At 38.5% G+C, this 16,380-nt stretch overlaps 1 protein-coding gene across 18 annotated transcripts in view; it reads right to left on the bottom strand.

Moving 5' to 3' along the window:
• Window positions 1–16,380, bottom strand: part of LINGO2 (leucine rich repeat and Ig domain containing 2) — a 537,865-nt gene that overhangs the window by 153,179 nt on the left and 368,306 nt on the right. For 7 of the 18 annotated variants that reach the window (XM_080574185.1, XM_080574199.1, XM_080574186.1 and 4 more), the window contains exon 6: window positions 13,409–14,589. The exons of 3 other annotated variants lie outside the window; for them this stretch is intronic. Coding sequence is in view for 2 of the 15 variants with exons in the window: in XM_080574197.1 (XP_080430323.1) it covers window positions 14,432–14,473 (42 nt within the window). In the remaining 13 variants the exon portion in view is untranslated. The remainder of the gene's footprint in view (window positions 1–13,408; window positions 14,590–16,380) is intronic. 8 more of the 18 variants (XM_080574197.1, XM_080574196.1, XM_080574191.1 and 5 more) reach the window with 3 other exon arrangements.

Here is a 16,380-nt window from a genome sequence, read left to right as displayed (position 1 = left end):
GACCATCACTTACGGTACCTGTGACTGTCTAAATACTAGCCCCAGCACACCCAGATCTGATGTTACTTAAGCAGCTCTCGAATCAAATAAAAGGCTTCACATATGGAGAAAAAAAAAAAAAGGTGCACAAAACTTCTGTTCTCCATTGTTCATTTCACAGCAGAAAGGTCAGTTTGCACTGGTTATGTAAAATATGCATAGTGGTAAACACATAGTTTAATAAGCATTTGAAAGTGTCATGATATTAAAAGAAAAGGGAAGGGAAGGGAAGGGAAGGGAAGGGAAGGGAAGGGAAGGGAAGGGAACAGGGAAGGGAAGGGAACGGGGAAGGGAAGGGAAGGGAAGGGAAGGGAAGGGAAGGGAAGGGAAGGGAAGGGAAGGGAAGGGAAGGGAAGGGAAGGGAAGGGAAGGGAAGGGAAGGGAAGGGAAGGGAACGGGGAAGGGGAGTAGTTAGAGTGATCCTACATGTTATGTGATTAAAACACACATCTTCTGAGGTAGCGGTGATCGAGAAAGAAGGGAATTAATATTTGTGGGGCAGCATGACTCTGTGCTGGACTTAAATAAAAACCCAAGGATTCAGCTCCCCATCATAACCCTTTTTTTTTTGGCCTCCTATTATAGTGCATGGGCTATGCTACTGCTTATCTTAGACACTGCAGTACAGCTTCAACTTCTAAGAAAAGGTATATGGCAGCAAAAATTCACAACTGTTTTCAAATGGACTACACTGAAGTATTTCAAGCACAAATCTCGAAATAACCTGAGGTAAACAAACTGCCATTGCCTCTTTACTAGGAAGATGAAAGAAACCTAGAGGAAAACATCTTAATTCTCAGATGAGCAGCATCAAGCTGGAACCTACTTAATCTAACTGCCTTTTCTTAAGATGATAAGTGTCTTTCTCTGGCCTTATATTTTTGGAGTTAAAAAACAATGTATTCCTTTATCAGTGGTCCCACTGTAGAAATGGAATTGTTTCTATCCTTTCTGAACTGTTCTTCACAAGCCATTCTTTGCTGAATTACTTATGAGTTGGAACTTTTTTTTTTTTTTTTTTCCTCTGGGGTACAATCTTGCAATTACAAGGCTTTTTGTTTAATTCAACTTAAACTGCTAGCACTCATCAGCTGAGCTGTAATAATGAGCATGTGGATCTTCTTAGTCCATTCCAGTTACAAAGTATAGTAAGTTAGCTTAAATCACATTTGTGCTTTATGTAAAGTTCTTCCTTTATTTTTATTTAATTATTTATTTTTGCTGTGCTTCCTGCTTCCACAGCTCATAGTATTTTAAGAGTATCAAGGCCAGGATCCCTCTTCTGTGATTCTTCTTACAATTTATGTGCTAACTGAACAGACCTTTGATATCTGTGATCATTAATCACTGATGATAAAAGAGAGATATTGGAAATTGGAAATCCAGCTGCTTAGTTCACAGATTCAAACAGATTAACAGTACTAGTGCAACACACACACATCAAAAAGCAATGAACAAGCATTTAAGTTACCATTTTAAAGTGTCATTCTAATAATATCACAAGGCCAAAAATCACCAAGACCTACACATGATATCTAAGAGCCTGGTTAAAAGATAGCATAGAATTAGAAACATCTCGGGCCTGATGAGAGAAAATATGAGTACTTTTAGACAATATTGCACATATCTTTATATGCAAAAAATGTATTCTTATGTGCTTAGGACCAAACAACTAACTAGTAAAGAAATCTGTACGATTCCAGTGGACTTGGAATCCAGGCTGTGCCGCCTTCTTTTGAATTTTTTTAACTAAGGAAGTCCTCTTTTCCCTCATTATGTCCTCTTAGAGTGGGTATTTCTACAACTTGTTTTCATTTGAGGAATTGACTTCATTACACTATATTACTAAGATACCTGAAAGCTTCTAAGTGTATTATTATGTACAGTTTAAAACAAGTTATCTTACTCTTTCAAAATGTAGGTCATCTGGCATTATGCATAAAATCATATGAATTGCAAGGAAAAAAGATCCTTTCATTTTCCTGTTAAGATTTCATTTACCCCTAGATTATGTGAATCTTCTAAATTGGCAAGCTCTGAGGGTTATTCAAAAACAAGGGTGCTGTATAAAAAATCCATGTGTAAAACAAATTTAGTAAATCTATTTTCATTTTTTTTCTGTTATTTCTACAAAATGGATGGAAATAATGTGACATTTCATGGAGGAAAAAATTATTATGACTTAGAGAAATCAATTTCTTCAATCAAATCTTCATTAAAGAAGGGCACAAAAAGAAATATGTCTGACAAAAATATTTATATAGGTTAAAAGGAAAAAAAGTATCGGTGTATGACTCACAACATGATATTCCCACCGATTAGTAAGATATATGACGTTACAGGTTAGAAATATCATTTTCCTTCTTCCAGTATCATCTTTCTCAGCCGTTCTGTGATTCTGTTACTGTGTGGGTGACTGAGCACTGGTACAGGTTGCCCATGGAGGCTGTGCAGTCTCCCTCTTTGGAGATCTTCAAAAGCCAGCTGGAAGTGATCCTGGGCAACCTGATCTGGGTGTCCCTGCTTGAGCAGGCAGCCGGGCCAGGTGACTTCCTGTCCTGTTTTCAGCTGGAATGGAGCTAATTTTCTTCCTAATAGCTGGCACGGTGCTGCATTTTGGATTTAGGATGAGATTAATTCTGATAACACACTGATGTTTTAGTTGTTGCAGAGCAGTGCCTGCAATAAGCCAAGTGTTTACACTCAGCTTCTCACACTGCTCTGCCAGCGAGGAGGCTGGGGGTGCACAAGGACCTGGGAGGGGACACAGCCAGGACAGCTGACCCAAATGGATCACCCAAATGGATGTCCCATACCATGTGGCACCATGTGGAACAATAAAAATGGGGTGGGTGCTTGTGGTGGTGTTGGCTGCTGCTCAGAGCTGGGCTGGGCATCGATCAGCGGGTGGTGAGTAATTGCGTTGTGCATCACTTGTTTTGTACATTGTTTTATCCTTATTATTATTTACTATTATTACTATTATTCATTTGTTTTCTGTCTTATTAAACTGTCTTTCCCTCAATCCACCGTTTGTACTTCTCCCCCCTTCCCCGTCCCCCCTCCCCCCCCATTTTTCTCCCCCATCCCACTGTGTGGGGGTGAGAGAGCGAATGGCCATATGGTGCTGAGCTGCCTGCTAGGTTAAACCATGACACTTCCAGAGGTCCCTTCCGACCTCAGCCATTCTGTGATTCTGTGTGATTCCGTGACTCTTGCTGTGGTTTAACCTCAGCAGGCAACTTCCCTTGCTCACTCCCCCCACAGAGAGAAGGGGAAGAAAATCAGCAAGGTAAAAGTGAGAAAAGTTGTGGGTTGAAATATAGGCAATTTAACAGGTAGAGCAAAGACTGCATGCAAGCAAAGCAAAATAAAGAATTCCTTCACTACTTTCCATCAGCAGGCAGATGTTTAGCCATTTCCAGAAAAGTCACTGTGTGGCTTTCAATTTTACGTGTGAAAATCATATGTAATGGTTACTTGGGAAGACAAATACTTTAATTCCAAATGTCCCCCCTTCCTCCTTCCCTCCTCTAGCTTTTGTCGCTGAGCATGACACCACATGGTATGGGACATCCCTTTGGTCCATTTGGGCCATCTGTCCCGGCTGTGTCCCCTCCCAGCTTCTGGTGCACCCCCAGCCTCCTTGCTGGTGGGGCAGCACGAGGAGCTGAAAAGGCCTTGGCTCTATGTAAGCACTGCTCTGCAACAGCCAAAACATCAGTGTGTTATCAACACTGGTTTGGTCAGAAAAACAAAACAGTACCATAAAAGCTGCTGTGAAGAACACTTAACTCCATCCCCACTAAAGCCAGTTCGCTTCTACTGGGGAATCGCTCCAATGCTAAGATTGTGGCAGTTAGTATCTTTTTGTGAATTATGATCTGCAAAGGTTGCATATAAATGAACATTAAATCAAAACACTGTCGAAAGAATTAATGTGGCCATTTCTCGCATGGCTTTGAAGATGCTGAACAATTGTGTAAGCTCGATATGAATAAGTACTGCAAAATACTTATACTGTGATTAGTTCTTTGCAAGTCAGAGTAATTTATACAACTGGCTGCTGATTAATTACAGAACATGTCTCAAAAAAACAAATGTATTTCTGAGATACAAATCTATTACAGAATGTTTCCCGTTGATTGGAACAAGTTATGAATTGATCTCATGAATTCGAGAAAATCATAATTCAAAAGACTGCATCAGTAGGCTACCCACTAGAGATCGCAGCACAAGCACTAATTCTCTGCTAGCCTTGTCATCCTTCTCGTGGTCTTAGGGCAAAGCTTTTTATTTGATTAAATAGTCCTTCTAATTGAAAGAAATGACTCCATACAATCTGTTTTTGTGTGCCATACACACCTGGTAAACTGAAATGAAGAAACAAACAACAAACAAACAAAACAACAAACAAACAAAAACATTCTGATAAGATTTGTTAACTCATGATAGACTAGGCTTCTTCTCCATAGACTTTGGCAGGATTGAAAATCTTGACCCAGCCAATCACAATACATGCAGAATGTTCACAAGGTAAGGCATAAACAACCTAACCAACAAAACATGGGTATATACAGCATATTTGTTATTGTGACAAAAAATTATATGTACAGTAACAACAGGTCATATGTTATGGCTTGGCTTACTGATTTAGATGAATATTGGTAGTAAATTTACTGAACCTCTCCAGTTCCGACATCAAAAATATATCTTCCAACTACTAGTTTTGGGATTTCACAGAACACTATTTTCAGAGATTGGGCTATGCAAAACATTCATGACCTATAAACATTTGAATGATTCCCTTTCTATTTCACCAAATTCTAACAGTGTTTAAGACTGATGAAGGCTTGCATATGATATTCTGTTTTGAATGAACAACATATGAATCTGCATAGTTAGCCTAAATAAAACTTAACAGATGAGAACTCACAAGAAACACCATTAAATAATTTTCAGGCAAATTCCTATGAAACAACATTACTGATGTTCACACAGCCTAATCTGAGGCACCATGAGGAAAATAGCTTCTCTTCTGATTTTTCAGTCATAAACTTCGTTAGGTGTACACAATTAGCTTAAAAATTTACACATGGACAATTTTTGTGCAAATTCCCAGTTGAGTGATGTAAAAACAAGGTATTTGCATAAGCAAATAGCCAGCCAGTTTTCTACTAGGTCACATGCATGAATAAATACCTGATTTGTGTATGCACAATGGCTGTTTGTAGGCATATTAAATGCATGCAAATACATCAGTGCAATTGCTCACCTCTGACTTTGAAAGTATTGTTAAATTGGCAACAATTTTAATCATGTTTTTTACTTAAACTTGAATAGTTCTAGCAGTGTAATCTACATGTAAATCAAGGTCCTTGTAGCCTACCTACCCTCCAGAAATGAAATTCCTTACACTCCATTATTCATAATCCTTTAAAAATGTTGTCACCTGTACTGTTTTCTTCTTTCTTTATAAAGATCTTAACATTTAAGGATAACTGTGTGTCTCTCTTACTTTACAACGCAGTAAACACTTGTATTATGTTTACATGGCAAGGTTATGGTACCAGCAGGGGGTTGCAGGGATGGCCTCTGCAAGAAGGGACCAGGAGATGGTCTCATGTTAGACACAGGGACCTGCTGCTGGCCAAAGCTAAGACCCTCAGCAAGCTTGTGATGTCTTATGAAAACACATGTAAGAAAGGCTAAAAAACGCTGTGCAGCAGCTGTGAGGAAGAGGAGTCAAAAAAAAAAAAAAAAAAGGCAAGAAACAGCCCTGCAGCCCCCAGGGGCAGTGCAGCGGGAGGGCAGGAGGTGCTCCAGGCACGCAGCAGCAGTTCCCCTGCGGCCTGTGGAGAGGCCCCTGGTGGAGCAGGCTGTCCCCCTGCAGCCCACGGGTCCCACACGGAGCAGATCTCCACGCTGCAGCCCGTGGAGGAGCCCCCGGTGGAGCAGGTGGACGTGGCCTGGAGGAGGCTGCGGCCCATGGAGAGCCCCCGCAGGAGCAGGCCCCGGGCCGGAGCTGCAGCCCGTGGAGAGGAGCCCACGCAGGAGCAGGGGGTCTGGGGGGAGCTGCCGCCCGTGGGGGACCCGTGCTGGAGCAGTTTGCTCCTGGGGGATGGATGGACCCCGTGGTACGCAGCCATGTGGGAGTGGTTCTTGTAGAACTGCAGCTATTAGAATTACAATATCATAGCAGATTGATGCACTTTTCAAAGCGGAATAAAATAAATATATATATATATTTTTTAGGGCAGTATTATGGTGTATTTGTATTAGGTAAGTCAGAGTTAATTGAATGATTTAATTTTTGGATTTTTTTGCATGCTATTAAATAGAAGATTTGAATTTAATAGTTACTTGGAAGCTTTTTAATATCGTCTTGGTACTAGTGAACACTGTAATAGAAGGATGTTTTTGCAAACAGATGAAATGTAACTGAAAACTTGACTTATGCTTATATTTCTTTTGTTTGTTTGTTTTTACTTCAGATCCTGTGATATTTCACATAATGAACACAAAACAATAGAGAGCACGGAAAATATTATCTTGAAATGTCTGTCTATACAAAACAACAACGAAAGACCAAAACCCCCTGGATTTTAGTGCTCAACATTTCTCGTCTTAATTCCTCTCAAAGCACTTCTTGCCTCTTCCTGTTTTCCTATAAAAGCCAGACTAATTTCATAAGTTCAGAACAATCTGTAAAAGTATATCTTGGGAAAGTAAAGGTCATGTGATCAGTTAGATTGAAGAGGGTTACACACTTCCGAATCTGACCTGAGGAAAAATTGCAATTAATTTAGAAACATTTAGAAATATCATGTGAAATTCAGGTTGGAAATTAGGAGACATTTCTTCTCAGAAATAGCAGTCAGGCATTGAAATGGTTTGCCCAGGGAGGTGGTGGAGTCACCATCCCTGGGGGTGTTCAAGGAAAGGTTGGACGTGGTGCTTATGAACATGGTTTAGTGGGTGATATTGGTGGTAGGGGGACAGCTGGACTGGATGATCTTGGAGGTCTTTTCCAACCTTAATGATTCTATGATTCTATCTTGGATCAGTTGGGAAGGACCCCCCACTGAAGCAGGGAAAGAGCACGTGGAGAAAGGACTGACAAGACAAAGTGTTATGAACTGACCCTAACCCCATTCCCAATCCACCTGCACTGCTCAGAGAGTCATAGAGAAGTAGAAGAATTGGGAACAAAGGAGTAAAGTTGAGCTTGGGAAGATGCAGGATATGGAGGAAGGTATTTTTAGTTTTCTTTCTTACTATACTACTCTATTTCCAATTGGCAATAAATTAATCTTCCCCAAGACAATCCCAAGGCATGCTTTGCCCATGACTGTGATTTATCTCCCTGTCATTATTGAAATCCACAAGCTTTTCCATCTTACTTTCTCCCCCTGTCCTGCTAAGTAGGGTAAGTGAGGGAGAGGGTGGGTGGGCACCCGGCTGCCAGCCAAGGTTAACTCACCACAACATTGTAGGCTGAATTTAACTATTGTCTGACATCTTTAAACATAGTAAAAATTGATACTTGGTGATGTCTGAGTGAGCAGCACGTATCCCTTGTAGGAAGCTCCAAAAGCATTTATCCCCACCGTACGGAGCAGCAGTAGAATTCACAGAATAAGAAAGCAGAAAAAATCCCAAAATGCAAAGAGAAATCCAACACACTCATCTGCTTTGCTAGAAGGAGACTACAATAGGAAAATAATAGTAGTATCAGTGTTCTAATTTCACAGAATCAGTTATGATGAATCATTACTTTGTCTTCTAACTGCAAATGTGGTTATTACCGTGATAGAGTTGTAACACAAAGAGATGACAGAGAAAGTCCAAAGTTCATATCATAGCTCCTTTAAATGCCTAACTAAATGTAGCTTCACAAAGTTTGTGGGCAGAATTTACTGTCATGCATGCAGTTGAATGCATTTTTTGCGCATACTGGAATTATGCACAAGGATGGTCATATAAATATATGAACTATATATATATGTATCATTTAAACTACACATGCAATTATGCCTTAATGTGAAGTTAGTTCCACAGCAATAGAGTAGAGCATCCAAAAAATATTTTGTCTTCCTTTTGTGTATTGAACACACCTCATTAGAGACAGGAACATACCATACTCTATTGATACTAAAAATATATAGCTGTTCATGATGAAAGGCTATTTGACATGAGGACTAGCATTATCTTATGGCAATCTACTCCTAAGTAGTCCTTCCAATTTCATTGCAGCTACACATGAAGTAATATAGATGTCAAGGATACCAACACAGTCAGATCCCATCCTGAAATATCTGTAAAGCATCACTGGAACCTTATTTGAAGGACTGAAACATAAACAGTTGAATAAAATGTTGTTTTTTTGACACAGGTGTTACATAATGTGTGATAGATTTGATCTTAATGTTCACAATTAAGAAGGTTGCCTAATAATGTTCATCACATATACGACAAGATATCAAAGTAAATGGGCCCTGTGGGAAGAAATGCTCCCTCAAATTATCTAAAACTTAAAATGCCAAAATTTAGTTTCAAATTCCCTATTCAAGATTCTTCAGAATTCTGTAACTTATTTATAACCTGTAACTAAACCCTAAACTCTCCCTTTTCTTGTGTATTGCAAGCTGACACAGAAAAGACAAATATGATTCCAAGCTACTCATGATCCAGGACAATACAATATGCCATCTGGTTAATAATAAATTAACTCAAAGAATGCCTAAACCCTTAGATATAGCAGCAGCATTAAGACTTGGAGAGTTAATACATGAAGCTTCTCTTACTAATTTTGCATGCTTTGCATTCACAGGAAGACTCAGTGGATGCTCATCACTTGTATAGATTTCAGATCAGGCCTGTGCGTTCAATACTACACTCACAGAGGTTGCTCGCTGCAAGGAGGATTCAAGATGATGTGTTTTTTTATTCCCCTCAATGGTCTTCATTTGTGCATTTTCAATGAAGGCTGTACGCATTTCCTATGAAGAGTTCCATTTCACTGTTAAGACTGTGATTTGGCTAGACTTCTAACCACCCTATCTCCCAACAAAAAGAAAAACAATGGGGCAAGGATAGCCAGTAGCAACTACAGAGCTTCTCAACTGCAATTCTTAGTAAGGCTAGATTGAGGACTACATGTACGCCTTTCTCTGAATTTGTAGGTTTCAAGCAGAGAATGTACATTGCAGTAGAATTTTTATTAATATTCTTTCTCCTTTTTGCGGGTGGAGAAAGTTATTTTCAATAACAAAATCTCCAGAATACAGAACTTTCTACAAGATATGTGATATTTCACTTGTCAAACTATAGAGCTTGAAAAGAACATTTTAAAGGATATTTTATTGTTTGACTACATATTAGAAGTTCTTCCTTCCTCTTCTTCCTGCCTTTTTTGGGGGAGGAAGAAAGGACAAATATTATTTGACTGACTTGGACAGCTCACTTAAAGCTGCTAAAATGTATCATTTCAAATGTTTTTGAAGAGACTACTTAAAATACATATTATTTATTTGACAGAGTATGAAGTATTGTGCACATCTAGTTTAGGAATTTTGTATGAAGCTGAAGTTTATCTCAATGTACACTGACTGCTAAATATATTCTCTTTTCCAATCTGTAAAGATCTGTCCCTAGCTAGAGAAGCACCATCAAAGTGCATCATAGTAAGAAAAGTCTCCTAGTTGTTCATTCCTGTCTCATCATGGGATGAAGCTCTTGTGTTCTGAGAAGTGCGCAAGTATGCATTTCTTTACAATGTCACTGCAGGTCAGCCAGTAAGAGGAGAAAAGCAAACTCATAAAACCTGAACTGTAAAACCATGAAATTGTAAAGACAGAAAGTTCAAAGTGCCATTTGATTTTGATAAAATCCCCAGACAATCAGATTACCACCTGAACCTCTGTCATGTACACAAATGTCCTTGAAAAAGAGTGGACTCTTTTTAAAGGTGCCTATAGTGGGATGGAAATCTGATTCAAACAGGATATTTTGAGGAAAAAAAAAAAGAAATAGGAAGAGACTTTTGTATAAATATATATGCATTTACACAAATTGCATGGCAAAAGGTTGAGCACTAGAAGGAATTACCCAAGTAGTCTGGCACATTTTTTACATGGGCATCTAGTTTTTTATTATTTTCAGGTATCTATTTCTGTGAAGTGAATGAGTATTCAGAGAGGTTTACAGATTTTCAAGAACACTTGAAAAATATTTAAAGGATACTTAGATTCAGACCACTGATTGTTAATCCAATCAAGTTTGGATATCTTCCTTCAGCTGCATATTGTTTTGCCAAAGGGATGACTTTACTAAAGAAATTGCAGTGTTATGGGATTTATCTCCTCTCATCAGCAAAAGGATTCTTGTGTTGACATGCTCAGGATATCCCTAAACCTTTCTCCAGAGCTGTCATGGCTTTGTCTCATTTTTTTTTGTAAGGTTGTGTGTAATGAAACAATTTTGGTAACTTTCCCTAAGAGCTCATTTATTTTTATTAGTGAGCGTAGTGGTGATATGTGCATTTGGCTTCCTTTGCTGGCCTGCTGAACTTGCTGGAGAGTTGAAATTTAATGATTGATAAGGTGATAAAATGAAGAATAGAAGGATAAAACCTGAGATATAAAAGCCACGTAAGAGAAATAAAGTTTGGAGGAAGCTACTTCGCTTTTAATTGAAACATAAATTTGAGGAACAGGATTATGAGATTTCATTTCAACAAATGCGTATGGGGGTGAGTTTTAAGAGTCACAAGCACTGGATATTGACCCATTCTGGGCTGATATGGCCCATTGTGAAAAGATGTATTTAAGTAATCTCAGGGCAGTACGGTTCAAAGGGGATAACAATCTGTAATGCAAAGCCTTATATTATGGGTAAAACTGGTTCTGGTTAAGGCAAGCACCACCTTATTCATCTCTTTGTGCATTAACAGATGATGCTGTATGAAGTTTACATCTGTCTACCCTTCAGTTTGGTGTGTCCCCCAGCGGAACAGGAAAGGGAAGGACTATCTCTCCAGATCTGAGGCAGGCTGGGACAGAGCAGCACCAGTGAATCTGTCTACGTGACACCTGGAGTGGCCCAAACTGCACAACAGGCAGGGGCAACTGGTGGGACAAGACAGTCTGCACGGGCCATGCCCAGAGGTACTCCTGACTTTCTGGTCCACATTCAACAGTGGGGAGATGTGGACAGTCTTCTTAAATCGTCAATATTTTGATTGTGATTTCAGATTGTGGAATCCTACCTTACACTTCCATTTTTCTGTTTTCACTTAATGACTTAACAGAAGATAATAGGGTATTTTCTTTTCCTGTTACTTCACCTCCTGGCCCTTTTCAGACTCTTCCATGCCAGTATACTCATCTATTCCCAGCTGGCAGGGATGACACTATCCATTTGTACACGTGATAAGATACCAGAAACAGACCATTCTGTTAAATGACTGAAATAGGGAAGACCAGTGAAAGAGAAGAAAGAAAAAAGGAAGATAGGATCCTCTATGTCCCAGAGACCCAGTATACTAATAGAATCAGTAGAGTGAGAGTCCCTTTCACACGATGATTACACAGGAAAGCAACACTTCCTTTTTCTCAGTGGTCTATTGAAGACCCTTGCTCAGATTTAACTATTTAACTGGATATTCCTTAGCTGAATCCAATGAGAATTTAGTAAAATGAATTAGCTGGCCTTAAATGGAAAAGGAAAAGAATTTATAGAAGTATGTTTTACTGTGGGAAACAATCGTCAGCATTATATAACTAAGGATTAAAAAATCTAGAGATTCCCCTATATTTTACAGTGAGCCTACCTTTCGTAAGCCTACCTTAATATTGTGAGAATTAAAACTAATTAAATTGCTACTGATTTTTTTTTTTAATTTTATTCGTCTTCTGATTCTTGAGGTTCAAGCTTTTATATACCTTTTTTTCCAGTACTGTAGACTACAGAACACTTTAGACATAAATAAAGTTTACTTTTTCACATATTTAAATAGTTTAGGGACCCTGTCTTGCAACAAGGCACCAGTCTCAAAATGTAGAAATCATAAGTTACATAATTGAGTCATTAAATATATTTTAATTTCAAAAGAAGGAAGAAGTGGTAGGAGGAATAAGTCAAAGAGAAACTTGATCAACTCTTCCCTGCACTCCCAGACATGCTCTTTTCTAACTTCACATTGTAAGTGTACTACAGTAAACAGCCTCAGATTGACTTGGAGTTATCAGTCTATTGCACACCAACAATAACACTGAAGGAATGCCATAGTGCTGTTATCAGCTGCTTAAAGCCTCCAGATCTAAAATGTGCATTTGTCCTCAGGTGTTTACAGAAAGCAGGGTGTAGTTAGCTAGTTTGCATATCACACTTGGCTTAGTTGTAAATAAGAAATGCAAAGCTTTCATGATATAAACTTATCACCTTTAGGAACATTTTTCATTTTCATTTAATACCCAGTGAAATATTCTGGATTTCCATGCACAGTAGTATTCTGTTGAAATTTCTATTATTCAGAAAACTTAAAAGACATACACCGTTTTTTTGAAAGCAGAATATGATATTCTGGTCTAGGCTTGCTGTTGTCATTTTTATAACCATACAATAGGAGCTGAAAAACAGCCATTGAAACTTCGTGACAAAGACATTGCCTCGCAGACAGAAGTACTGCTATTAAACCAAAGTTTAACTATAGAAAACAACTTTTGCATGCAAGAAGTCCCCACAAACCAGTAAATGTCTAAGAAACAGTGCCTTGTCTTTACTTTTTGGGGAGTTAATGCAAGCCTCCACACACTGGGAACAGTCTCATAAAATATCTGAGTTATTCATTGGGTGACTAGGGTTGTCCCTGTTCTTCCTCCTGCCCCTAAAAAATCACTGGGCCTTCATAGAATAACAAGTGCATAGTGCCATCATGCAGAGTTTGAGAGGAAGAGCTTGGTTTGGCAGATAGCAGTACAGACAATACTGCTACAATACTGCAGGCAAACACTGCTACAAATGAGGGTCAACAGAAATCTGGGAAAAAAAATGTAAAGATAACTTTTCTGCCCTTATTTAAAGCTGACTTCTACCAGTGAGGTCATGTCTGAAGTTGTATAGTCAAGTTCACGTGGTACAGTGCCATCTCAACATTGCTCTAATGCTTCCTGACACAAACTGCGTATTGGTATGGTTTTCATATTGACTTAAGCTTGGACTTTGTGCATCAGTACATTCTGCTGCCCTAGATGCACCCCAAGACAGTTTTGAATACATTAATAAACTCTCCTTATTCTTTACGAACTCAAAAGGAAAATGTGAATATGATCCCCCTTAATCAGCCATGAGTATGAGGACTACATACCAGCAAAAGGAGTCTGTTGAGCAGTCCAGTTCTTTGCCAAAATGCTATATTGCTGTACAGTGTCTAAGAGCTTTGCTTAAAAAAAAAAAAAACAAAAAACTACATACAGAAAAAAAAGATAAAACAGAAGTATTCACTCTCTTTCACCTTTTGTGAAACAGCAGTCTAAACCAGACAAGAAAGATGTATTTTTAGTAGTTTGAAAGTGTCCATATCAAATTGCTTTATGTTAAACAAATTGGTTTCTACAGATTACTCTAAGGAATGAGATAGATTATTTAATGTCCAAAACAGGAATCTTCTCTGAAAATGAAATATAATTCTCAGTATCAAATAATAAAACAAAGCACCAAGCTAAAATAACCTTGAAATAAACATGCAATTAGGACCATACTTCACACAGTTAGAAGTCTTTTAATATAAGAACATCCACAGTAGCCATTAAATTTTGCTGCTAGCCTAATTAATTATGTTTCTTCCTTTGTTTTCATGTTGGTGCTATGCCACTTGGTATAGCAGAGATTCTTCCTGTTAACACATTTTTAGGGAAATGAGTCAGTCTCCTTTTGCTAAAAACATGTTTTCAGTAAAGATAACAACTTACTGCACAAAATAAATAGCTGCTTAGAATTGAAGTTGCAGGTTCTTTGCACTTGTGCTTATGGAATACAGATATTTTTGGCAGTTAGGTAGGACCGTACAAATATACTCTCAAATAATAAGTAAGGCAAAATGAGCAATCTGCTTTAACACAATTCAGTCCAATGTTGTTTGTGTTTCTGTTTTGTTTGAGATACATGACTAAAATTTTATTTTAACCTCATCTTTGTCATACTGCACTTACAGAGTAGCAAATTTTTGTTCCAAGCCACAGCTACTACTCTGAGATTGTAATAAAGAGGAAATCCTGTTAGAAGGAACTTGATATAAGACTCTATAAACAGCTGCACTTGAAATAAACCTGGAAGCTTGTCAATTTGTCAATTTATTTGTCAATAAACAAACAGGTTTAAATAGCCTTACCTGTTTACTGCTTTTAAAAGTCCAGTCCTTACTCTCTAACATACAAAGCTTTTAGCCACTGGGTGAGGTCAAAATAGAGCACTTGATCATGATAATCCCAACCTGTTATGGACAACAGCATCTCTCATGACATCACACTCAAAATGCTTGAAACGAACCTGGAAGACAGAGATACTCTTTCATTTTAATTGAAAAATAGGCAACCATGTCCTAGAACAAGGTACCGTGTGCACATGATCAATTAATACATTATAAAGGAGCATGTACAAGCCCATATCATTATATCACTTGGTAAACATCAAGACCAGAGACTGCAAAGCTCATATTCCAAAGAAACAGTTTTTGCTAAGTATATGCAGCTCTGTTGTACTTATTGACCCATTAAAACTGTTGGGATTAATAAACAGTATCTATCTTAGAAACAAAACCAACAAACCAACAAACCAACAAAAAAAAACAAAAGAAAACTCCAGCTTCTACACATAGACCTCTAAGTCCCTTCTCATGTGAATTTCAAAAGGAAGATCATAAACTGAACCAAAGACAATTTTATCTGAGGAAGGTCACAGAAAGGATTTGGTAATATTATATTTAGTAGTTTCATGAGAGCTTTGCTGGGTACAATTTCTTACAGGGTCTCTAATAGAAAACGCAACCTGCAAGCAGATGCAATGCAAATCGACACCAGACAAGTGCTCTTTTTACTAAGAAAAGACGTGCAGACCAATGAAGTACTCAGCTGGCATATTTTAACATGTCTTTAATGGAGCCAGGGAAATTTACAGTTCTGTCCAGCACTCTGGTTCTGTACAGTTCTGAAGGTTCCCTGAGAAAATTTCCTAACACAGGATTGTCCCCCTCTCAAATGTTGCAAAAGATTTTATAACAGAGAGCATGAAAACGTCTATGCGCAGAGGTGAGTGCTAGTGCCTACAAGTGAATGCCTGATGGAAATAAAATATTCTACACAAATTAAGAGAGTAATAGTCCAACAGACTTCTCATTTAACTTTGCAGAATATTTCACTACTGGATTAATAAAGAGTATGACTTCTTAGCAAATCAAACTTGTTAGACTGCAACAACTGAGCTAAAAACAGTGAGCAAAAAGAGAAACTGTTATTCAACCTCTACCAGTCATTAGCATGTTTTCTAAAAGGTACACAAACAGAACATATTTCTACAAAGGGATAAGACCACTTTTTAGTCTAATTCTAAAATGAGAGCTCAGTGCATGCGAGGCATGATGCATCTACTTGACAAACAGTTTCCAAATATACAAAATTTATATTTATCAATTTAACACATCTTCTTGACTTAAGTCGGAATGAACCCAACTACATGATCAGTTCTGATCTTTCTTCATACACCTGTTCAGATGAATACAGGCACTGTGAAAATGTTAGTGGAACACACTTTGAAAATCAGTTGAATATCTGTCCTGGTTCCATCTAGGATAGTTAATTTTGCACCTAGTAGCTGGTATGGTGCTCTGTTTGGGATTTAGGATGAGAATGATGCTGATGTTTTAGTTGTTGCAGAGCAGTGCTTACACTAAGTCAAAGCTTTTCAGCTTCTCACGCCACCCTGCCAGCAAGGCGGCTGGGGGTGCAGCAGGAGCTGGGAGGGGACAGAACCAAGACAGCCGACCCAGACTGGCCAAAGGGTATTCCTGAGCAATTTATATGGGGTGGCTGGCTGGGGTTGGGCGGGGACCACTGCTCAAGGATGGGGTGGGCATTGGTCAGTGGGTGGTGAGCTATTGCATTGTGCATCACTTGTTTTGTGCATGTTATTATTATTATTACTATTACTATTATCATTATTATTTTCTTCCTTCTCTGTCCTAATAAACTGTCTTTATCTCAACCCACAAGCTTTTATTTTTTTATTTTTTCCCGATTCTCTCCCCTAGCCCACTGCAGGGGGGAGGGTGAGTGAATGGCTGCA

The sequence above is a fragment of the Anser brachyrhynchus genome (genome assembly GCF_964034855.1).
Source record: "Anser brachyrhynchus genome assembly, chromosome: Z".
In the NCBI taxonomy this organism is placed as follows: Eukaryota; Metazoa; Chordata; class Aves; order Anseriformes; family Anatidae; genus Anser; species Anser brachyrhynchus.
This window is presented reverse-complemented; position numbering and strand designations above follow the sequence as displayed.